Source organism: Pocillopora damicornis, chromosome 1 (genome assembly GCF_964200805.1).
Source record: "Pocillopora damicornis chromosome 1, jaPocDami1.2, whole genome shotgun sequence".
NCBI lineage: Eukaryota > Metazoa > Cnidaria > Anthozoa > Scleractinia > Pocilloporidae > Pocillopora > Pocillopora damicornis.
The window spans coordinates 4,771,033-4,795,000 of NC_142670.1; the positions used below are offsets into that span (position 1 = coordinate 4,771,033).

The window sequence follows — 23,968 nt, forward strand, 5'->3', positions numbered from 1 at the left end:
AAAAACAAATACTCAAGACGGCGTAAGTTAACATGCTAAGTTGATGGAATATATGTATGAATTTAGGAGATAAGATCTTGCTAGAAGCGGGTGCTCATCAAATACACGGGGTAAAGTTATTGTGAAAATATAGCGCCATAGTTAATAAGTCCACACGTGCTCTGCAAACGAAATTTCCCGCACAATTCTGTAACAGAAGTACGATGGTTAAAGGCTTCTTTTTCTCCTATAAACTAAGTCGGTGCAAGGAGTCAACGTTTACTGGCGGTAAGCAGGAGGGATGGAAGCTGTTAACTTTTTGACGTTAGTGTTATGTATCGAAACAACAAAACCTAATTAAGGGGAACCTGTTAAAGATAAGAAACATTAAACGGACAAATTTATTTTTTGTGTAGTCCCCATTTCTCTGGTCCTGGGGCAATGAGCAATTAAGGGGACCAAAGGTGATCGAAATGCGTCCACGGGTAAGAAAGATGAAAAGACTATTTTTTTTTGTCTAAAGAACCGAGTGAAAAATGTTTTTTCGTGACGTGCGTTATCTCTACTTTTAAGTATTGTGACAAATCCAAATTTTTTGCATTTTTTACTGATCTTTTAACTTGTTTATTTGTATAGTCCTCATTTCTCCGGTCCTGGGGCAATGAACAATTAAGAGGACCAAAGGTGATCGAAATTTGTCAATGGATAAGAAACTATTTTAAGGTAAGCTATAAGTCGCTATGTTCTTAACTTTTATTTTTCTGTTTTACATTGTCCCTACCGAATAATCTTTGGTGAACAACGGAGCAAATTTTAACTTGGTCCCCACATTGTCCGAAGACAATATTTTAGTCGTGCAGTGTAACTGATTGCTGTGATTATCATGATCAATTTATGCAATGAAATGAAAGCACCATGCCTTTTCCACGGGAAGAATTGAACCTAGTTTGAGGGAATTTATTTAGCTGGTCGTTTCGAATTGAACGGTTGACTAAGAAATTAGGGTAAAATTGCGAAGAGAAAGCGGCTTTCTTTTTTTCTTGCGACGGTCCCCATAATTTTTCACTACATGATAACAAAATGTCTGCACATGAGGCATGAGCAGTTTGGTGATAGGACAGAAACTTAATGAGAACAACTTAATGTTTCTTTGGGTCAGATATTTATTGGAAGAGGCTATATCGGGTGAAATAATAAACAAAATGCTCGGTGGGCAAAGGCTGCTTATGCTGTCTACTAAGTCAGTGCAATAAGTAAACGTTTACTGGCGGGTAGCAGAGGGATACAAGTTGTTAACGTTTTGACTTCAGTGTAATGTATCGAAAAACAAAAACCCTAATTAAGGGGACCCACGGAGTGGTGAGTGAATCTGTTCAAGATAGGAAACATTAGACAGCATAAATTAATTTTTTTTGTAGTTCCCATTGCTCCGGTCTTGGGGCAACGAACAATTTAGGGGACCAAAGGTGATCGAAATTTGTCAAAGGATAAGAAAGATGAAAAGACTATTTTTTGTCTAAAGAACCGAGTGAAAATGTTTTTTCGTGACGTGCGTTATCTCTACTTCTAAGTGTTGTGATAAATCCAAATGTTTGGCATTTTTTTACTGATCTGTTAATGAAACATAAGCCCAACTGCCAGTATGATAAGCATAGCAAGTTCCATGAGACTTCAGCTGCATCTGGAGAATAAGCGGAGCCAAAATGTAACTATTTTAAAGGTAAGCTATAAGTCATCGTTATGTTCTTCACCTTTCACTTTTCTGTTCTGTTCTGTTGGGTGACATCGGACCAAATTTTAACATGGTCCTCATATTGCCCAAAGACAAAATTCTCAGTCGTGCAGTGTTACTGATTACTGCGATTATCATGATTAATTTATGTGTTGAGGTGAAAGTACCGAGGCTTTTCAACGGAAAAATTGAACTTAGTCTAAAGGATTTAATCTAGTCGCTCGTTTCGATCAGTCGATTTAGAAATTCAGATAAAATTGCGAAGAGAGGGCACCTTTTTTCCTTGCGAAGGTCCCCATAAAATCTGGTGCATGATGGTGACGAGTCTGTACATAAGGCGTGAGCAGTTTAACGATAGAAAAGGGCAGAAGCTTAATGAGAACAATTTATTGTTTCTTTTGGTAAGATGTCTATTGGAAGAGGCTATGTCGACTCATAAAATCGGGTGAAATGATAATTAAAATGCACGGATGTGTTTTCTCGTCATTTAGAGGTCCCCACATGGTGGGTTATATCCATGGCAAAATATTTAATTGCGAAAATAATATGATCAAATAGACTTGACGATGTTTCCAAACCATGGACTTGAGAGGTAAAACTTCGCTGAGGGGAGCGAAGAAAGTTCCATGAAATTGTGTGGCAGAAAGACAGCAACAGATTCGACATTAAAAATTGGCGGGTAATAATTAATAACACGCGCAAAAAAATAAAACAGTGCAAAGTGGCTCAAGAACACAAAATTGCTCAAGACGGCGTAAGTTAACATGCTTCGTTAATAGGATTTACGTATGAATTTAGGCGATGAAATCTTGCTGGAAACTGGTGCTAATCAAATACAAGGGGTAACTTTTTTCGTAGAGATACAGCGCCATAGTAAGAGTCCCCATGTGCTCTGCAAACAAAATTTCCCGCGCAATCCTGTAATCTATTACTGTGCTGATCAGTTTATGTGATGAAGTACAACTGCATATCGAGCCTTTTAATGGAGAAACCTGGACGTTATTTATCAGAACTTACTTTAAAAATAATTTACCGTGTTGGTTTTTAGCTGAAACTCTACTTCAAATTCGAGGGATTTGTTAAAAAAGAAAAAAACGGAATTTTTTTTCTTGTGCGGGAATGGCCATATTATTTAGTATGAGTTCATAACATGTTTGCGTGGTGTTTAGTTGCTAATATTCTCTGTGCTGCAATATGACCCTCAAGATAATTTTTTGCGATGATAGCGACCTAAGGTGCCCACACGGTCTGTACACAAAATCGTTTGTCATGCTGTTACTGGTTGTTCGTTGTTGTTATTGTCATGATGAAATTATAGGATAAATTTGAAGCTATCGAATTCTTTTTTTTTTTAATAATGAACTTAATTTAACAGAATTTTCCGTACAGAAAGTTACTTAGTCGGTCGAGTAAGAAATTTGGGTAAAATTGAGACGAAAAGACGGATTTATCTATTTGAGAAGGTCCCCGTTCTTAATCACCGATCACTCGGCAAAAAGTGTAAATACGATGATCACAATGTTTACCAAATATAAATTTAAGGGTTAAAACTTTGCTCAGGAGAGCGAGAGCATTTCGATGGAATCGTGTGGTGGAAAGTGACCGAGAAATTTGACAGGGAATAAATTGGCGGGAAATTAATGAGGCCAAAAATTGATCTGTACAAATCGGCCCAAGGACGCAAAATTTCTCAAGACGGCGTAAGTAAAACGTTCCTTTGATGTGATTTATTTGTGAATTAAGGTAATGAAGCCTTGCTGGAAAACGGGCGCCAATCGGGGTAATCTTTTTGTGGATATAGCGCCATAGTAACTCCCAGAGTCCCCTCATAATCTAAAAATAAAATTACCCGCGTTATCTTATCACCTTTTACTATGATTATGAATTTATGCGATGAAGTGCAGCTTTGTAGAACACTGAAGTTTATTTAAAAAAGTTGTCTGTTGTGTTCGAGTGAAAAAAGGGCTCAAACAACTTGCCATCTTTTAGGAAAAGCAAAGGAACGGTAAATTCATTGGACAAATGTTTGCTACTTTTTTTTTTTTTTTAATTGGAAAAATTTACAAAATGTACGTGAATAGGGCGTTTGTTGTCTTTTGCCCGGCCCGCGAGAAAGAAACGTCTGCTGCTATTTGCTAAGGGAAGGTCAGAATCATGCGGATCACAGTAGAGATTTTATCACTACCGGGAAAGATTCATGAAAATGTTGCAACATTTTCATATATGATTTTAAAGTTGGCGTAAGCCCGTTTTGGAGATTTTTGGAGGAAAAGGGCGGCCTTTTCATATTTAAGAAATCAAAAGAATGCGTCCTTCGGAATACTCCACAGCTTAAAAAATGGTGTAAATTTATTGATCTTAAAAAATTTTGTGGTTATGCATTTTTTATCAGTTTATTAATTTATTTGGTAGCAGTCCTTTACAACAAAGAATGACCGAGGGAAGTACATCGGTTAGCCTCATGCTGGCTATAGCTACAACCCTGTTTTGTCAGACTCTTAGATCCCCAACTGAAGGCAATTCAATGTACTTTACAGCTACCCCACATATAGGTGACATGGAACTGCAACAAAACTCCTTCTTCCTCTTAGTCCAAGATCATTAGACTGCAATCCCTTTCAGACTATATTTTATGCTAAACTTCCTCGTACATCTTATTGTGTCTAGGGAAAAACTGTTCGACTAAAATCGTAGCCAAACGTAATATGTGCGACACAGATAGAGCAAACAAAAGAGAACAATACTAAAAAAACAATATTATTAGAATGGTTTAGACGAAGAGGGTCAGCTTTAGAAAATTGGAACGCTTTGGAAATTACTTATAGACCATGGAAAGGCAATTACATTACTTTTCTTGCGAGCTTAAAAAATAGGCAGTCTAACCTTGCATGTGGCCACTGATATAGTACGACTTTTATAGCATTGAAGATAACTAGAGGTTGTATCATGATGCTAAAAGGTAGTGTTGCAGAAAATTTCCATTCACATGTAAAACAGTAAACTGCCGTAACCCACGTATCTATGAGTACCCTGTTTGTGGAGAGAAAGATGATTCGCGAATATAGTGATTGACTGACATTCAGGCAATAACTAAATGGTAACAAATAATCATAATAAAAATAATAATAATAATGGTAAATTTATAGGGGCTAGCTCGAGAACCTAACTGTTCTATCTCTAGCCCTTTAACTCCCAGAAGTGATTAACATGAAATTTCTCCCGATAATGTCCTTATATTATCTTGCAAACAATAAAGGGGAACTTGTCTCAGAGGATGAAGGTTATCAAAGAGAAGATTTGCATGTGGAAGAACTAAGAAGCTTTCTCTTCTTTTTTAAGGATGGATTCAAGTGTTTACGGTAAGTTATTTTAATTATAATACAGTAAAACATCACTAACCGTAAGCGCCAAGTTAAACAAAAAAGATTTTAAGGTAGTGGGGGAGGCTGTCCTAAGACTACTGTACACAAATCGACCTGAATGAATTCAAAATAGGCTTCATGAGATTGTTAATCACTGATACTTAAATACATACTATTTTGTGTGTAATGTGCTTCATGATTTGTCATCATTTACATATTACTCCAAATGAAATAAAATTACCATCAAAATATATGGTACTTTTTTTTGCACTTTTTTGGCTTTATCATGAGTTGCATTTAAGTTTCATTGTAAATTAAGTAGTTGTGTAATTTTAGATGGGCTTGGTCTGCGCCACACAACCGAAGGAAGAACTGAAACTAAGTCATCAAACCTTACACTACACTTTTACAAGGAACAAATTGAGATTTCTTTTTTCCAATTATGACTTTGATTTTTGTGGATTTTCTAGCCTTGATGCAATATTCTCTGCTGGACTTGGAAGACTGAAAAACGATAATCCATTAAATAAAGCAAATGAGAAAGATTAACGGTGAAGACAAAGTGTGCCTTGCCCTTTGTGGACTTCGGAACGGTGAAGGTCTACACTGTGACCATGAAGTTAGAGATCTTCCCTGGCAGCAGCTAAAAGGTATTGCAACCTAACCATTAATAACCTGTTTTGGGAGACTTGTGTCATACTTAACAGAACTGCAGCAACTCTTTTCTTTGCTTGTGTTTCAGTGTAATGGACCCCATAAGCTATCAGGGTGTTTGCCCCATCTCTTCTAAAGATAATTTCGTTTTTTTTTTTTCTTGTTTTGTTTTGTTTTGTTTTGTTTTTTTAGGGGAACATTCATAGCCCTTAGGATAAAAAATTATAACATTTAATTCTCCATTCCAGAATTAGATTTACTCAAATGCAAACCGTTTCAGTCCTGTTATGATTACGTATATTAATCTCTCTTAACATGAATATTGCAAATACCATACAATCTGTCTAGATATCATGACAACTCATACCGTCCTTGGTCAAAACAATCTAAAAATTATTTTTTTAATAATACTTCAAATGATGACGACAATGATTATAATGATGGCTCCAATTATTCATTCCTGGTTTCACACAAATTAGCAAAACTCTACACATTTCTTTTTCTTAACCACTTAGGTAATGAGAGCAAGGCAGATGGACTAAAGAATGGGGCAGTAAGGTGCAACACAAAAAAGAAGAAAACATGAACAAGGGCAACAGCAGTCCTGACAATGATGAAAGTTTCCACATGGATATAACAACAAATTCTGAAGAGATTTACTCCCTGAATCAGATCAATGACTGTCTATTTGCAGACTCCTTGGAAACTGGTATGTACATACACACACCCTCTATTATATGAACTGCAGATGTCCCTTACACTCTGAGCCCATCAGTTGTTAGGGCTCTTTGGAAAATGAAAGATATTTTTTGCTGTTACAGAAGTAGTTTTCCAATATTAAATCCCCACTGAGTTTTTTGCACGTGGCTTTTGCCATTTCAAATGTCTTCATAAATATCATTATACATTCTCTTCCAACGTCAAAGGTAAGTTGCAACCAAACAAAAGCCTTAAAAATCTAAAAACAATGAACTATTACTACCACGGCTAAAACAGTGGTGTAAGAAAAGTGCAAGAAAAGGGGAGGAGGAAAAGCGAAAGGTGTAAGACTGCTTTTTGTGCATAACCAAACTGCGGGAGCTTATGATTTGCATCTGAAAGAAGAGTATCTATAAATGGTGTTTTGGACAGTTTTCGTTCTTCAGACCCTTAAAGTGACTAAAAGAAACTGTTTGAATAGCTTCGAGAGACATTCTCAGACAAAACTCCCAGGAACTAATGCGTCAAAAGATGGTGGTTTTGAGATAGAAGAGTTGAAGTTATTAAATGAAGTTTGGCTCTACTAAGAAATAATGATTATCACAAAACAAGAAAAAAACTGTTACATTCCTTTTTCTTAACCATGTAGTTAATGAAGGTAAGATGCCAGTAAAAGATAGCAAAGTTGAGAGTAAGGTGCAACGCAACAAAGAAAAAAATATGAACGAGAGCAACAACATGGCTGATGTTGATGAACAACTCCAGATAAATATCATAACAACTAAGGATGTTTCCTCCATGAATCAGAATAACTAAATATCTGCAGACTCCTTGCAGCAATGTCACGAGTGGAAACTTGGGTTGTGATAAGGAATGCTGGGTAAACGATGAAGCGAATTACAAAGCAATCGAATAATTAGAATCTCTGCCTTTCAATTTGGCTTAACTTAAAGGTAGTCACTAAATTTATATTGATAGACACATATAAAGCAATTACCTGACATATTTTGAAGGAAAAGGAACTTGTTATGCTGAAATAAGCGACCACTTGCCACACAGGTCTATCAGAGAGTATCATTTTACGAAATGGCATTGTAAGGGAGATACAAATTGGAAAGAAACATCTAACTAGTACAATAACACAATTAGTGATGAATCTTAAACTACTCAGATTTATTTTATTGACTGGTTGGATTGTTTTAATTTGGAGTGATTTTTTTCTGGCCCTTATCTTGAACAATATGATCATCTCTTAATCTGGCCATTCAGTTCCACAGTAGTTGTCCTTGCTCAACCAACGTTGCCCATTTTGTATAACTGCTTCAGTCAAATTTCCACAGACAGGTCATGTTCTACTCTCACTTACTTACACTTTTGTATACTGAACTGATCATGCTCCCTTATTGCAAAGAATTTCTGAAAGGGGGGGTTTCCAAATCCTTTTTCGGGTTGAGTTGTTCAAAGCTAGGTTTAGATAATCCAGGCTTAGTGTAAAATCTGGTTCCAGATCTGAAAGCTTTAAATGAAAATTCAATACAATTCTTTTTGTCTCCAATTTAAAAATTGGATGCTATGAAAAGAAAAGAGAAGATTATCCAAAAAATGCTTTTGAAAGAAGAAATAAAGAAGCTTGGATAAAAATTTGACCCTGGGTTAATGCTTATTGGCCTTTGAACAACTGGGCCCAGGAATCTCTCATCAACTTCTTTTTTTTCCCACTGGGGCATATATATTTATAGTGCTTTCCTAACTTAGAAGTTTCAAATTATAGTAATTAAGCTTTTTTTTATTTGTTCCAGTCTTGCCATAAACAAGACTTTCAGCATAACTCACTATTTTTCCTCTTGAATTCAAAGGGGAAAGAAATCTACATCTCCAGTTCCTTCTTCTTACAACGGTGGAATAATGCATCACAGAGCAATGAACCTGAAAAAGTCCTTCATTCTGTGTCAGGTAATAATGATTATTATGATAATAATACTTTTAAACATGCTTATAACATAGCATGCTTGCCCTATCTTAATCCAAATCTTATTTAAGTCGTATTTTCATCTCTTACTTCAACAAAGTCTCCAGTTATCAAGGAAAATGTCAAGAAAATTCTGGAATTGAGCTTCTTTAAGACACTCAAACTGACTGACCAAAACCATTGCCTGACAACAACAATGAAACCAGGAAGGGTAGATCTAACTGGTGGCTAAATCTGTGGAATGATGATATTATGATTGCAAAAATGGACTATAATATTAAAGAGTCTCGTGCTGTTGCATCGATACTTTTTCGGTTTTTCCTTTTTTTTTGGTACTTTATTTTTTTTGCCTATTTTAGCTTTCTAATTTCTAAATTAAATCCGGAAAGTCATTCTTTTTAGCCTTGCCCCCTTCTCCTTGGTATTTTCATCAACCCTGACTGGGTAACACATTGCACATCTTGATGTCATGATATCACAATTACAGCAAAGACAGTGAGAACATTTTATGAAGTCTACAAAATGTTCAGCATAATGACGTGTTTTTCTGATGCTAATAATGTCTTTTTGGGCCACTAAAAAGAAAATATTTCTATTTAATTTTTTATATTTTAATACCTTGGGGGGAATATCTATAATTTGAGTTTGTAAAATATTGTTTGAGTAAACGTAAGTTATGTTTTAATTATCATATTTTTAAAACAGATCAGACTTAGTTGAGATTCGTAGTAAGTGGGGCAGGACAGTAACAGTAATTTTGACACCTGAGGTGAAAAACAGCATCAACCTCCTCAACAAGACAAGGAAAGCCGTGGGTATTCCAGATGAAAATCCATTGAATAGTTGCTAGGTCAAACAGACAGTCAAATTTGCTATGGAAGGCGGCCCACCTCTGTCAAACCTTACAGAGATAGCCAGTACCAAACTCAGAAAGTATATGGCAACCATTTCCCAAGTAGTCTCTCTCAAAGGAACAGAGGTAGACCGACTAAGCAAGACACCTTGGTCATGAAATCCAAGTGCATGGAGACTTCTACTGTCTTCACGAATCTGCAGTTGAGATTTCCAAAGTGAGCAAGCTTCTTCTTACAGTCGGTCAAGGTGAAACAAGAAAGTTCACAAGGAAATCACTGGCGGAAAATGACTGAAATGGTGAGTACAAGATTGTAGGTGGTTTCAATTTCATATCTAATTTCTCTTGTTCTTCTGTCTATATTGTTCTTGAGAGCCATAAACTACACATTTTTTTGTTCTTCACAAACACGTTTAAGGTGCTAATTATGTTAAAAAAGAGAGAGGAAAGATCGGTCACTTACCAAATTGAACTACACTAGGAAGCGATCCTAGACCGTTTCATGCTTAGCTGCCAACCTCGTCCCAGGGTACATCGCTCACTTTTTAAAAGTGGTAGCCACGCGTTCGTAGATTCCCGTGCATAAGGGGATATGCATACTAAAACAATTACTTATGGGGACTACCAGCCATACTCATGGGGACATCCTAAAACAACTAGTCATGGTAATTACTTGCCATTCTTAAAGAGCTTATGACACGAATTTTTTTTGCGTAAATATTTAGTTTATCATATGTACAAACCAATTCCGATTGAAGAATAGTCCCAGACTTAAAACTCAGTTTTCTGGGGCCCTAAAGTGCTTTTGTCTTAAAAGTGTCCCGTGGACTGGTAACGAATTAGCGGCTGATGACGTAGAAAACTGTGAAAACTCTCAGTCGACACCAAAATACCTTTCACATCTCTTGCAATTTTTTATAAGTCAGCGCTGAAATAATTTTGAAATAACGACCGATAGCGATGTCTACCTACCTTAAGTAAGCTCTACCGAGAGTTGTAATACATCGTACTCAAGTTATAAAGAAGAAATGAAAGTTGCGAGTGAGTGTTTCCATCCGACAGATGCCAGTAGGTAATTTATGACCGGCCCGGTAACAAGAGAACCTACGCCACCTCCACATGATGCAATCCCATTGGCAAGCGCCAATCTTCTATTAAAGTATTCACCCAGGACAACGATAGACGACACAGGAGAAACTAGAACCCACTCCCCATACAAGTCCGTAGGTCACATACATTTTATGAGCTTCTTGTATGAAGGAGGTTAGGAACAACCCTGAGACGGATAGTAACGCACCAGCAAAGGACACAACACGGCATCCAAGACGATCACACAATACACTTGATATAAGACCAAAAAAAAATTAGAACCCATGGCCATGGCGCCAATCCATGCTGTGAAAAGAAATCAATAATATGATCTCCATGTATAAAGAAACATGTCATTCTTTTTGTCGCGGGCGTGAAGCAGAGGCAAATTTTTTAAATGCGGCAACGACTGTTTTACATCCGTTTCATGACCAATATTATTAGGTTCCTCTCGGTCAGTGCTCTCGTGTTTCGTTGCTGTAGAGAAATTCCCTTGGTAAACCAAAAGCTAACTTTTGAGAAAGAATCAGTTGTATCACGAGGCACGATGATTTTCCACCGAGGAGCAATCGAGCAGTTCTACTGCAAGTTGCTCCTTCTCCCATAGATTGCAAAGGCAGAGGCCATGGTCACGGTCGTCGAGCCGGTCAAACCGAAAGGAAAACGAGTGAGTTTATAGTCATCTGATTCAAGTTAATCTCATATAGGCATTTTAATAGAAAAAAACCTTCTTTAGTTTAATTGCAGCATTGCCATATGACCCATTCCGCACAAAGAAAATAACTGACATCAGTATTATTAATGAATATTTCGTACGCATCGACTTTCGTACGGCACTTGAATTCGTTACCACCTAATTCAATATAATTTGTGTTTCCTTATTTATATCGTTGCGGTGCTGTTATCTCAATGAAATTGCTAATATTGCTACTTTTGGTTTCTTGAGGGTAGGGGGGAATTAATAGCTCGTGAGATGGATTTTCGGAAACCTAGGTTAGGAGAATACACGGCCCCGTTAAGCTTATTTTTATGCCAGTATCATAGTAATAATAATAATAATAATAATAATAATAATAATAATGACAATCTTTAATGAGGAAACTTTTTCACTAAAAAGTGGTTTACAAAAAGGACCTCGAAAATTAAAAATTAAAAATTTACAATGAATAAAAATGCTAAAAGATGCTACTAAAAACTAATGTATCTTATGTGTAATACAAAACTTAAATCAATGGATTAAAAATCTGACGCTTCAAAATATTTACATTATCAGAGGCTCGTATAGTTTTGTCCAGCGAGTTAAAATCACTTACAGCATGATAGCCAGTTCTTTGTTTGCCCCAGTTTCTTTTAACGGATGGAATTTTGAGGTTTGCTTTATTTCTTGTGTTGTAACTATGCTGTTCTTGCTGAGTGACTAATGTTAGTTCGTGATGCGTGAGACCATTAAGACATTTATATACATGTACGCATCGGCGCTGGAAGCGCCTTTTTTCTAGTGTTAACCACTTCAGTGTAGTTAACGCATCAGACGCAGAGGAATACAGTGGTCGATCTAATATTATTTTAGCCGCCTTATTTTGAAGCACTTGCAAACTAGACATTAAAGTTACATTATGTTTGTCTCCCCAAACTAAATCAGCATACTCGAATAAGGGCATAACAAGGCTTTTATAAATAAGGATGCCCGCCTTAAACGGTAACAAATGCTTAATGCGTCTAAGTAGGCCAAGCCTTTGATTAACTTTCCCTGCCATGTATTCGACATGATTTGTCCACGAAAAATCAGACGATATTAAGATTCCAAGATATTTAAAACAAGTAACATTGTTTATACAACGATCAAAGATTGAAACAGTTAGAGCTATTTTCCTCTGTAACTTCTTGTTACTGCCTATAAGCATGCATTTGGTTTTGTCCAGATTCAGTGTTAACTTATGTTCATTCAGCCATTTCGCCACAGCCAGGAGGTCTTGGTTGAGCTTTTCAGTCAGCTCCTGAGAGGAAGACCCATAGCAGTAGATCACCGTGTCATCTGCATAAAGTGATGCTTGACAGGCATCTAGAACGCTTGGCAAATCGTTAATCCGTCAGAGGTTGCGCACTGTTCACGCAACAGGATATCGGTCAGCTCAGGAAAGGGCTTGAACTTCATTACAATTGATGTAAATCTTTTATCAAAATACGATGGAAACTACAATTGGTATGATATTCATACGATAAGAAAAGCGCAAACGTAGTCATGTGGAAAGACAAAAAGTGTGAGTACATCTCAAGCGCGTGAAATAAACATCAAGAAGGAGCTCACCATTTTTCATTTGCGAAATGTCAGCCGGAAAGAATGTTGAACAATCGTGTATAGTGTGGAAACAGGGCCCTTAATCAGCATTCGTTTTAGCTGAATTCATCGGTTATCTTACCCTGATTTGTGGTATGTGTTCGCAACAGGCGTCTTCGAAGCCGGTACGGAGAAGAAGGCCGACGATATTAAAGAGTAGAATCTCCTCGATGTCGACGATCGAAAGCGTCCATTTTGGCCATACAGCTACATCATTTGGAAAGTAGTGTGTATAAATGCCCGGTTTATGTGTATTATTCTTGGTGCGAACATCATTTGGCGCTCCAGCCACGCACTATGTTCTTCCTCTCTATTATATTTCTCCTTTCTCCACCATAATTGCTTACGCGTATTCACAGTTTTTTACGTCACAGCTATATAACATGATTTTGGCCGCTCGCTTAGTGGCGACACTTTTTGGCCGCCAAATCGTACTTTCAATGCACAAAAAAATTGATCAAGGAGAACTCGCTAAGCGCTATGGTTAATGATCTCTAATTTTAAATACAGCTATCAACCAGAAAATGCAAAATAAAAAATTTCAAAATTTCGTGTCATAGGCACTTTAAAGGGAAAAGCTCTACATAGCTACTAATGGGGACTACTTTCCGTACTTATGGTGACATGCTAACCCGCAACTACTTATGGGGACTACTTTCCATTCTTGTGGCGACATGCTAATACACAGTTACTTACGGGGACTACTTGCAAAGAGATCAACCCTTCTCCCCCCCCCCCCCCCGAAAAACGCAGCAGTCACATGGACATGGAAAATGTGGACCGGGGAATGTCAAAGTCAAAGAGTAAGTAGAGAAAATGTTATAAGGAATCAGTTTTAGCTGAAAGCTTACTTGTTATGCTTATTTTGATTTTCTTTACAGAGTAAGATGCCCATGTTCTATGTACAGAAGAAGAGAAGGAGGCAGTTTTTAAGCACCCTAGTTCATTTGTCAGAGAAAGACGCTTTCCGGGAAAATTGGACTGTAAGAACTGTATTTTAAAAGTAAATGGTGCATTAGATGGTAGGGACTGGCATGCTGTTAAATATTTTGTTAAGAATCAGATTGACATTGGAGAAAGAGGGTTCTTGCCGCTTAAAATGGCTAAGTGAACTGATCTTTCCCCACCCTTGATGACAACCCTTAATACCTTGCTAAAATTCAACCTCAATAGCTGCAAGGACAACAAAAAACAGTAATTCATGATAATTAAGGGATATTTTGCTGTTTCCAAACATCTCCAATATTTGTTAAAAATAACTTACCGTCACAGTTTGCGTGGGTACCCTGTGATTCCACGACAAATAGTTTATGTTAAATTCTATCATAAATTTTTAGATATAGGGCAATCCCAAAATACCCCCCCCCCACAGTGTAAGCCACCAATCCACCATTAAATTGGCTTTGTCAAGTGTAAAATGCTATACACTGTAGTATTGACATCAAAACTTTTAAGTCTTAGAATCAATATGTTATCCACTTGTAATTCCAACTCAAAATTTCATAATTGAACAAAATTTAAAAATAAGCTTCCTTAAAAATAGGATTTTAGGGTTGTGTCCAGAATTTTTACATTATTTCAACTTTCTCAAATTCAGTCATTGATAATTATGGAGGTAGATTTCAGTATTATACAAACTAAGAGTGCTCTATTTAGCTCTTGATTGAAGTATTAAGATATAACCAATTGAAAGGGTTTGGCATCACATATTTAACTTTGTCAAACAATGACGTTATTGAGAAAACTAAACTTTTAGAATTGTATTTTAAAAGCAAATGATGCATTTAGTGCAACACTTGCTTTTAAAATACAAACAACTTAAGGACCGGCATGCTGTTTACTACTTTTTGAAAAATCAGATTGACAAGAGAGAGCAGGTTCTTGCCCCTAAGTATAACTAATAGAATCGTTCTGTTTTTGTTATCTCAAAGTATAACTAATCCTGTGCAAGGTAACCTACTGTTTTGCCAAACTCTTCCAATCTCAGGGCTGTCACAAAGATCTCAAGTTTCTGGGTAACTACAGAAAGAAGGCAGGAAATTAAGCAGCTAGGGATTTCCTTTTTGGTTCTATTTTTATTCTATACTCTATGAAAATGGCCAGTGGTCAACTTCATATTCGCTAAGGAAACTCCCTGGTCCCCTGCCCTTAATGACTACCCTGTTACCTTGCTAAAATTTCACCCCAAGAGCTGCAAGGACAATAAAATACAACTGAGATAATTAGTATATTCGTTATGATGTTGGACATAATTGCTAATATTATGATAGTTAAGGGGTGTTTTTCTTTGCATTTCCCAATATTTAAAAATATTACTAATAGTCAAAGTTTGTGTGGGTCTCCTGATTCAAAGGCAAATGGTATGTTCCATTTGCCTCAATTTTCTTCAACAGTAATAGAGCTTCCCTTTATTTTATCAATCATTTTAAAAAGTTTCTGTAGATTCTCATCACGTAATCACTGTTACCGAAGGTGAGCCCTACCAAGACTTCTTATAAATACTCCTGCGCTTACAGTTTTAGCGAATTGTATAATCCGCCAGGATCTAAGGCACCTGCAAATGTTTGGGTTATACTGTTATAAAAAATACACCCTGAACATTTGGATATAAGCCTATATTAAAGTACCCAACCTCAATATAAGCTACCAAATTCTCAAATTTATACATCCTGATAGTAAGCTCTGTAGACCTTATATACCCGCCAATATTCTTAATATGACTAAAATAGAATTTTTTTTTAATCCATATCATTACTGTTTGGTTAAAGGTTGTAGTTTCATCCAGTAATGCATTGTAGCTTGTAACCACTGATCCGGCCTTGTTAAGTTATAAATATATACAATGCAGTATTGTTATATCAATTTTGCAAAATATTAGAAGCAATTTGCCATCCATTTGTAGGCCTAACTAGTTTTTAATTGGTCAAAATCTTCTTTCCAACAAAAAGCTCCTATGAAATTATGAGCTCAAGGTTATATCCAGAATTTTTACCGTTTTTAAGTCTCTTACACTTGATCATCGATAATTCCAGAGGTGGATTTTAGTATACACTAACTAAGAGTGCTTCATTTCTGGAGTGTAAGCAAAATCAATGAGAGAGTTTTGCATAATGATTTTAACAAAAAAATTTATAACTAAAGTGGTTGAATTGAGCTGTTATTGATCAAGCATTGTGAAACCAACATCAGAGGGTTGCGCAAACAAACTACGTCTTAAGTTAAATTTTAGTAGCCCATTAGCATACAATTTTATGGCCAATCTCACTAAAAAGATGTCTGCAACATGGGATGCAGAATATCTGCTCTACTCACTAGTGAGTGGCTTTGGTTGATAACTCTCCTGTGACAGTTAAATGGACATCGCTGCTTAAAATTATATTAAAGTGTTACAGTTACATTAACTTCAAACTTCTCTTGCTTTCTTTTTTTGTGAAAAACCACCTGAAGTTCCAAGATTATGAGGAGGGCTTACCAGTCTGGCCTATATATATGCTACGTGTAGGATGGAAGCCAATATTAATTAAGTTCCAAGTACTAGATCCTTTTTTTCTTTCATAAGAACCTTTTTTAATAGGAACGTTTAGGCTGAGATTAGCCCAAATTTTTAAAACATTCTTAGAACATACCCAGGCTGAGAGTCAGTTGAGAACTTTTTCAGTTTGCTCATCTTTTTTATCTTTTTTTTAAAGAGAAGAATAAATAAAGGCAAAAGAAATGTTAAACTGTGGTCAAACAGGACAATAAACTCAAATACTTAAGAATGCGGTTTTTACTGTTGTACGATAAACTGAAGAACAACTCAGATTGTGGTCGAATTTAGTCCGTAATAATAAAACTTTCAGAACATCTTCAGAAAGTTTTCAGACTCAAATTGCATAAAAAAGAACGTTCAACCTCAGCCCCCAAATTAGACGTTAAAAAAAAGGGTGTGTTACCAAAACGGAACCCATTGTAGTGCTCAACTTGTATTTGTCAAGTATTGCCTTTCCTCCAGTTGGCCAATATCATGGGTTTTTCATACACCAAACTGAAAAGCCATCTCTTAATCAAAGAAGCCGAATTCAGAAAGCTTTTACAATAAATATTTTTGTGCCCTTTTCCTAAAATTATTACTGTCGAGTTAGTGTTATTTAAAGCGTGACCGTTTTGTTGGAAACATTACAGGATTCGAGTTATATCAACTGTCTCTTGCCTTCTTCACAGAAAGATACCCGCAGGTTTGAGTTTCGAATTTGAAAGATAAAGATTAGGTCTTTCCTGCAAAGAGTATTTTATCCCAAATTGAAGGGTCACTTTTGAGATTTTTTCAGTTGGGCTTCCTTAAGTCGCAGTCATCCTTCATTGTAGGCATGCTATGCATGCAAAAGTTATTTCTTTGGATGGATAAGCTCAGGTGAGACACTAAGTGACTGATGTTTTCATTTTTGTAAAAAGAGAAAAAGTATTAACTTCAAAAGATTCCGACAAAAATTTCTTTCAATGGAGAGCAAAAAAGACCCATCAAATTTATCTGAAATAAATTAAGACACAGGTGTTTTTCTGGTCTATTGTCACTGGCGTCTGAATAGTTTTAAGCAACACTAAACTGCATTGGTGTCAACCTTGCGGTAGTCCCCGTCGCAGCCGTTGTTTAGTCTCGCCACGCAGTGCAGTCTCTCTCCCATTGCAAGACCAAACAACAACTGCAAAGGCGATTAGGCTAACGGGCCTTCATTATTAGTATTTAATCACGAGGGTTTTCTTCCGCTGCAGGAAAGTACCAGGCCTTCAGTAAAACTTCTTCGCCTTCTCCAGCAAAAGGAGAGGTGGTCCTCATAAGAGGGGTGTGGAAACAGAGACCCCACAAGTTAGGTAAGTATGTCCTCACAAGTCTTATATTAAAAGTAGTACCCACAAGTAGGCAAAGTTGAGTAATGGACAGGTCCCCATAAGGAAGTCCCCACAAGAAAAATTGAAATTTCCTCAATTCTAATCAAGTGCATAAAGAGTATGGCAAACAAGCTATCAAACATCGTAGTTCTTATTTTGATACTGCCAGCAGAAGGGGGGGTCCCCGCAAGCAGTGTGTGTAAACACAGTCCTCACAAGTTGCCAAAGGTGCGTATGCGTGTGTATGTGTGTGTGTGCGGGGTGTGGTGCGGTGGGGGTTGTGATGATATTACAGAGTCTTATGGGGGTGATCAGGTCCAATTGATCATAATGAACCAAAATCCTCCTGCCCCTACCCCCTTCCCCAGGTGATGAATAACGACCGGCCCCCATTTAGTTATTTATTCACATATATATTTTTACTCTTTTAATCTCTTTATTTATTTATTTATTCATTCTTGAAATACTTTTTTTTTTCACTTAGGGAGAGTACCAGAAGGAATTATTTTACCTGACATATCTGGGGTCAGTTCCAATCAACCTTTGCCTTGCATTCATTTGGATGAGGTTTGGTATCCTGCTCTATCGTGAAGTGAGAAAGAAGTGGTTCCCATCTGAGAGAAGGGTAAGTCATTTGTGGGGAACACGACACACAGCAGTTCAACATCCGGCATGTGCAAGGGGATCAATTCTGGCTAGCCGTGCGCCAATTTCCGCCTTAAAGGATAATATAAGAAACCACCACCAATGTATATCAATGAGTTGAAAAGATGTATCGCCCAGAGAAAAACTCGTTTGAATGGTTTAATACTATATCGTCATTGTCTTAACAACAGCTTCTACCTTTCAGAGCCATACGACAAGTCCAAGTAAAAAAAAACCAAACATTCTGAAACGCGGGTGAACAAGTCGAGATTGGTTTTAGCTTTGAATCTGATTGGTTGAAAGAGTGGTGCAATTTTTCTGGACCAGTCAAAGGGCGAAGTAAAGCATAAACAAAGCGATAATGGTTACTTTCGACATTTACAAGATAAGTGTTTTTATGGCACGATATTTCGTCGATCACTCGCGATTTTCGTGATAATCGTCTCACAGTTTTGTACGCTAACTATAAAAAGCTGTCCAAGGATGGAGATTGGGGAGGAGTTACTGCTTACTCCCTCTCTGTACTTCATAAATTGTCTGGAACCATCCTCATATAAGGGTAACTGTGGTTAAAGTTTGTGTGGAAGCTTTTACTTCTGACAAAATATCATCAGCTTTCCTTTTCCAGGGTGGCGACGAAGTCCGCGGTACGCGTTTGGCCAGAGAAACGAAAATCACTCACACGACGGAAGTCAATTTCGTAAGCGGTTAAAATTGATAATCTAGCAGGGTTGGATACAAAACTCTGACAGTATACTGCACAAAAATTTTTTCAGATAAATTGTTGTAAAATGGGTTTTTCCCACGGTAAGATTATTCGCATGAGATCTCTATCACCTGACAGCTTATGAGGACAAAGCCTAAATCGAAAATCAAGCACAGACTTCTCAGGAAAATAACAGTATTCTCTCAGTAGAAATCAGCCACAAGACACGTTTCTTTATTTTATAATCTGTACATAGGCTATTCACTTTACGCGCTGTGTATCACTAATTAGTATTGAATATCAATCTCGGATTGAGCTCTTTAAAATTCAAACTATGAAATGAGAGTTGAGCAAATATGTCGCTGTTGACGAGTTGACCAATAGTGTTGGCGAGCTGACATGTCGGAGAAGTGACCGGGTACAGAATACATCTATCAGCGTCATGATAGAGAGTTAGTTTTTTTTAAGGGATTAGCCTGACACTATACGGTTGTAAACAAAGAGGATAAAAACACCAGCCTGTCTTGTTACTAAGTTTTCTACGATTTGTTGGTTTATTCTTAACCGATAAGATTTGTCGCTGGTGATTTTCTCTGCGTTATGATTGATTCAGACATCGCACTCATAACTGCTACGCCTTGTGGAATAACTTAGATACTACGCCCTGATTGGTTAAAACCCTACCGTTTATTGTACTGGTTAAGCCATCTGCTTTGTTCTAAGTTATACTGTAAAAGCAACAGACCGCAATTTTTATTGGTTTACCAGCGTGAAAATCCACCTTGGATGTTAAAAGAAAGCGGGAAAAATTTGTTAATAAAGAGCCTGGGGCGAGTGATTTACAAACTTTTGTTGTGTTCTCCCTACAACTCAAGTAGGTTACTATACCGGTACACCGGTAGAAAGTTCGGTCTGTTGCTCAAATATTGTTAAATAGTGAATGATTAGCAAAGCCAATCAGACTGCAGAATTTTTGACTAAACGCTTTTAGATTTATACTTGAATCTTTCAATTCACTCATTACTCTTTATGATTGGTCTGGAAAGCGCTCCAATCAGTCTTGATTCCTTTGGCCTACGTGTAACGCTGTCATGTTTGGTTAAAAAGAACGTGTACGTAAAGAAAAGAGCTGCCATTGATCACCAACGATAACATAAACGTGGGATTGATGCATACATCGGTGATGAATGATTTAGGCCATATGTCCATTTGTCACGGTGACGTATTTCTTTCGTCGTTGCATAAGCTCATTCAGATGATCATGATTTTCTAATTACTCAGGATCGGTGGTATAATTTCTTTTTGTGTTGCTTCAAACAGGGGGAATATGGTTGGATTAAACTGGTTTTCAAGGCTGCTTCGTCGTTTCTACAAACCACGGAAAGGTAAAGATGTTTTGTTCGCGCCATGTCTTTGAGCAACGATCAGGAACCATTTGAATAAGGAGATGATTTAAATGACACCCAGTCGTTTGTTGTTAAAAATTTGTTTTAACTTTGTCTGAATTTCACTTTTAGATTTCAAATTTTCGGTGCAATTCAGTGGTTGGCGCTTTAACGATCTTTCAGGTGAGTTAGATAATTTTTATCGATTTAACTATTGTATATTTGCTTTCGCTGTTGGTAATACTGTGATGGCAGAATGACTGAATGACCGACTGACTGTGCGAATTGCTTACGGAGTGACCATCTCCATGGTCATCGTTGTAACAATATTGCGTGACATTGTCACGACTTCGTGGTCCGCTGACGACATCGGTTTTGTTATATTAAATATATCTTGTTGGTCCGACATCTTGGTTTTGTATGTGTTCTCCTCTACATTGCCCGTTCTGGCTTGTTACAATCGTCACCGTGGTCATTAGTTTATCACGCTCATTACTTTTTTTGTGTTTGATTTCTTTTCTCATGCATACCTACATACATAAATACATATTATGTATTACTTTGGAGACAGATTGAAAGTTTCCAGCCCACAGGTAGCTCGAGTGCTATAATCTAGGGGAAAGAAGCAATGCAAAAGTGTAAGAAGATCTGTGATCTCCTTGTGATCTGTGTGATCTATTTCAAATAAATAACTGAAGGCCAAACTTCTCTGACTGAAGGAAGACTTCGTGACGCAGACAAATAATCACAACTTTGACCTCTCAGTCGATCTCACCTCTGGCAAATCAGGATGAAGCGTCAAAAATATATAATTTTGCGTCGACGAATCATAATATGTGATCTTCAACTATTAAAGAAAATAAATCAATTATGATATGACACCACATTGAGCTTTTGTCTTAGCTTGTGGGTAAAATGTTGTCATTAGAGTCGCAAGTCGAGCAGTGAAGACTGTCAATAAAGCAAGACTGCAGGGAAGTAATGTGTGTGAGAGAAAGGCCAGTTATCTGGTTAGCAATGACCATGTAGATAGCAAATTTTCCTGAAATCAGCAAGAAGTTGTTCATCCGTTGTTAGTGGAAAATACTGGTCAAATTTTCCACTTATCCCAACCCCCTTGAGTGAGTACTTTTTCTTAAAGACACAACTACAATGGAGTCTCTTAACCAGTCCCAAGCCGCGTGTTGTTCGATAGATCACAAGATATGATTGGCCACTGTATCACATTACGTCAGAGGATATATCTATAATGAGGGGGCATAAGTACAACGGTACAACCTCCCTCCTATTTTCAAACCGACCCAAACCTCCCTCTTGTTTTCAACCCGACCCAAATTTCGACGCGACCTAAACCTCACTCCTGTTTTCGACCCGACCCAAACCTCTTTCCTGTTTTCGACCCGAGTCAAACGTCCTTCCCGTTTTCTACCCGACCCAAACCTCTTTCCTGTTTTCGACCCGACCCAAACCTCTTTCCTGTTTTCTACCCGACCCAAACCTTCCTGAAACAGACCAACAAGAAAGTGAAACAAACCTGTAGACGCACCAACCAAAAAGAAAATATACAATCCTAACTCAGGGCTTCAAACAGCCGCTACTAAGACAATTAAACAGGAAAAACTTTTACGAACGACAGATGAGTAAATAGACTTGGTTAGATGATAAATTTTGATGATAATTTTTTCTTTTTTTTAATTTTCTTTGTAGGCGGGATAGAAGCAGGACTTGTCTTGTCTGCTGTCAGTTCTCTTTTGATGCTGCTCCACTTCATGAAATGCCATCGGTGTATATGTCGTATGGTTATTGTGATCGTTGCGGGCGTACTGCGTAAAAGGCGGGAAAACACAAGTGCTCAAATCACGATTCGTTCAAGTTTTGAATATGATTGGTTGAGAAGGTGACGCGAGCTTTCTGGACCAATCACACGGCGAAGTTAAGCAAAATCACAGCAATCATCGATTACTTTCGACACTCAATTGAAAAATACTCTTCTACATGTAGGATGCAACTCTAAAGATTGTTTAAGCATCAAAACAAGATACAGTAACATATTTGCAGGATCAGGATTTCGTGGCTAAGCTGGTTTCATAATTATAATCATAATTTCATAATTATTGTGAGACTTGAAGGCTTTTCGAAAGACGTAATGTAGTACTCATGGAATGTTTTTTTTACAGAGCCATTTTGGCCTCAGCTATTTTTCTGATGTTGTTCCGGTTGTTTCTAACACATTTCGTCTTTCGTGACTCGACTTATCCAAACATCACTGTCACAATTGATAACAGGTATTGTTGTACATCAGTCTGATGTCTAGTTTCTTTCTCAAAGTTTGTTACGACTACAGACCGAACTGGACTCCGCTCTATTTGGCTGCTGATGACCAATGGCGCAGCAAATTTTATTATTGTGTTAATTGTATACGTTATATGCTGTTGTATGTTTAGTGGTCAACTGACGCCTCGCCGAGAGAACGTTCAATACAAAGCTGCGATAGATTAATTGAACATCAACGCAAAAACTCGCCGACAGAGACGTCTCTAATAGGAAGATTTTTGGCATGTATCTACATTCTTATGGTTGTTTGGGTGTTTATTGTTGTTATTAATTTTGTTGTGGTGGTGATGGGTGTTGTGGGTTTTGTTGCTGTGATGGTTATTGTTGTTGGTGTAGTTGTGGTTGTTGGTTTGTTGCGTGTTGTACTGGTTGCATCCAGGTTAATTAGTAATTCTCCTAGATTCACATCTTGCTTATGGGTCACTTAGCTTAAAATATTCAGCCCGTATCGTGAACACTTTGTTTTTGGTCTCTTTCTCTCTCTTTAAGGCGGCTATTCTCCATCATGTCGTACTTTTTCTTCTTCTGCAACATAATTCCTGGACTTCTCTCTGCTTCTATGCAAATTATAAAGGGCATGCTTTTAGGAGTGATTTTCATCTCTCGTATAGATCGAACATCACTGGTGCAGGGTTTCCAGGCTTGGGACAAAGGTACGTAGCACGCACCCAGTACAAGCAATTTATAAGTGGCAGAGGCTATGTGAAGTGAGATATACAACATTCAGACCTATTCTGCTGCCAAGTTGCTAACTATTTCCTAAGACAGCTTTTAACCAATTAATTAATGTCTTTAAGACTTCAGTGACGAAAGGAAGGTCGAGCAGAAATTCTTTAGTGACAAGATCCAACAAATTGCCCAGAACGCAGCAAACGGTAGTGGCTTCGTAGCGATTCGTAATAGCTTCACGTCTAATTGTTCGAGAGCGTTGCACGAGATTTATAGAGTTCTCATTATGCTAACTAGAGCAAAACCTATGGGATCCTTGACAACCTTTCTTAATTTTCTTTCTAGCTTTTGTCGCATACCTTGGTTTTGTGACTGTGCTGGTTGCCCACAGACAACCCGTGATGCTGGTGTTCTGTCAGTTGCTTATTGACAGACAAAAAGATCATCAGCTCCTGGAAGAGTGTAAGTAAACTGTCTCCAGAATCACGACTCGGCTGGGATGATGCATTCCTAGGATTTTGATTTGCTTGATTGATAATCCGACAGATGAGCGTGCGCACGAATGGGCGGACAGACGAATGGGCAACTGTAGCTTAGAGACAATTGGCACGTTTGTTTCCCTGATAAGATCAAAACACAGCGCTGTATATGCACTTGCAACCGGCACTCAGCAACCAATCAGAAT

The 23,968-nt window shown here is 37.5% G+C and overlaps 1 protein-coding gene and 2 long non-coding RNA genes across 7 annotated transcripts; 2 read left to right on the forward strand and 1 right to left on the reverse strand.

The window, feature by feature from the left end:
• Window positions 1–361: 361 nt before the first annotated feature.
• On the forward strand, window positions 362–13,792 carry LOC149051463 (uncharacterized). 5 transcript variants are annotated; one of them, XR_016180799.1, is made up of 8 exons: window positions 408–702; window positions 4,968–5,070; window positions 5,544–5,723; window positions 6,243–6,436; window positions 8,283–8,379; window positions 9,101–9,547; window positions 13,236–13,478; window positions 13,557–13,792. It is a non-coding gene; the product is annotated as an uncharacterized LOC149051463 (long non-coding RNA). The 5 variants fall into 5 exon arrangements; XR_016180797.1 differs by lacking the exon at window positions 13,236–13,478 and having other exon boundaries at window positions 400–702; XR_016180798.1 differs by lacking the exon at window positions 13,236–13,478 and having other exon boundaries at window positions 410–702.
• LOC149051464 (uncharacterized) lies at window positions 11,410–12,418 on the reverse strand. Its single transcript, XM_089186372.1, has one exon. It carries the CDS (start codon window positions 12,239–12,241, stop codon window positions 11,561–11,563), a length of 681 nt encoding a protein of 226 aa, XP_089042498.1. The 5' UTR covers window positions 12,242–12,418; the 3' UTR covers window positions 11,410–11,560.
• Window positions 13,793–17,932: 4,140 nt separating the features above from the next.
• On the forward strand, window positions 17,933–22,415 carry LOC149051465 (uncharacterized). The gene is made up of 3 exons (XR_016181013.1): window positions 17,933–18,889; window positions 20,216–20,280; window positions 20,413–22,415. It is a non-coding gene; the product is annotated as an uncharacterized LOC149051465 (long non-coding RNA).
• The last annotated feature ends 1,553 nt before the right edge of the window (window positions 22,416–23,968 follow it).

Coding starts and splice junctions, on each gene's coding strand:
- LOC149051464 (XM_089186372.1), bottom strand. CDS start 12,241: ATGCTTATAGGCAGTAACAAGAAGTTACAGAGGAAAATAGCTCTAACT.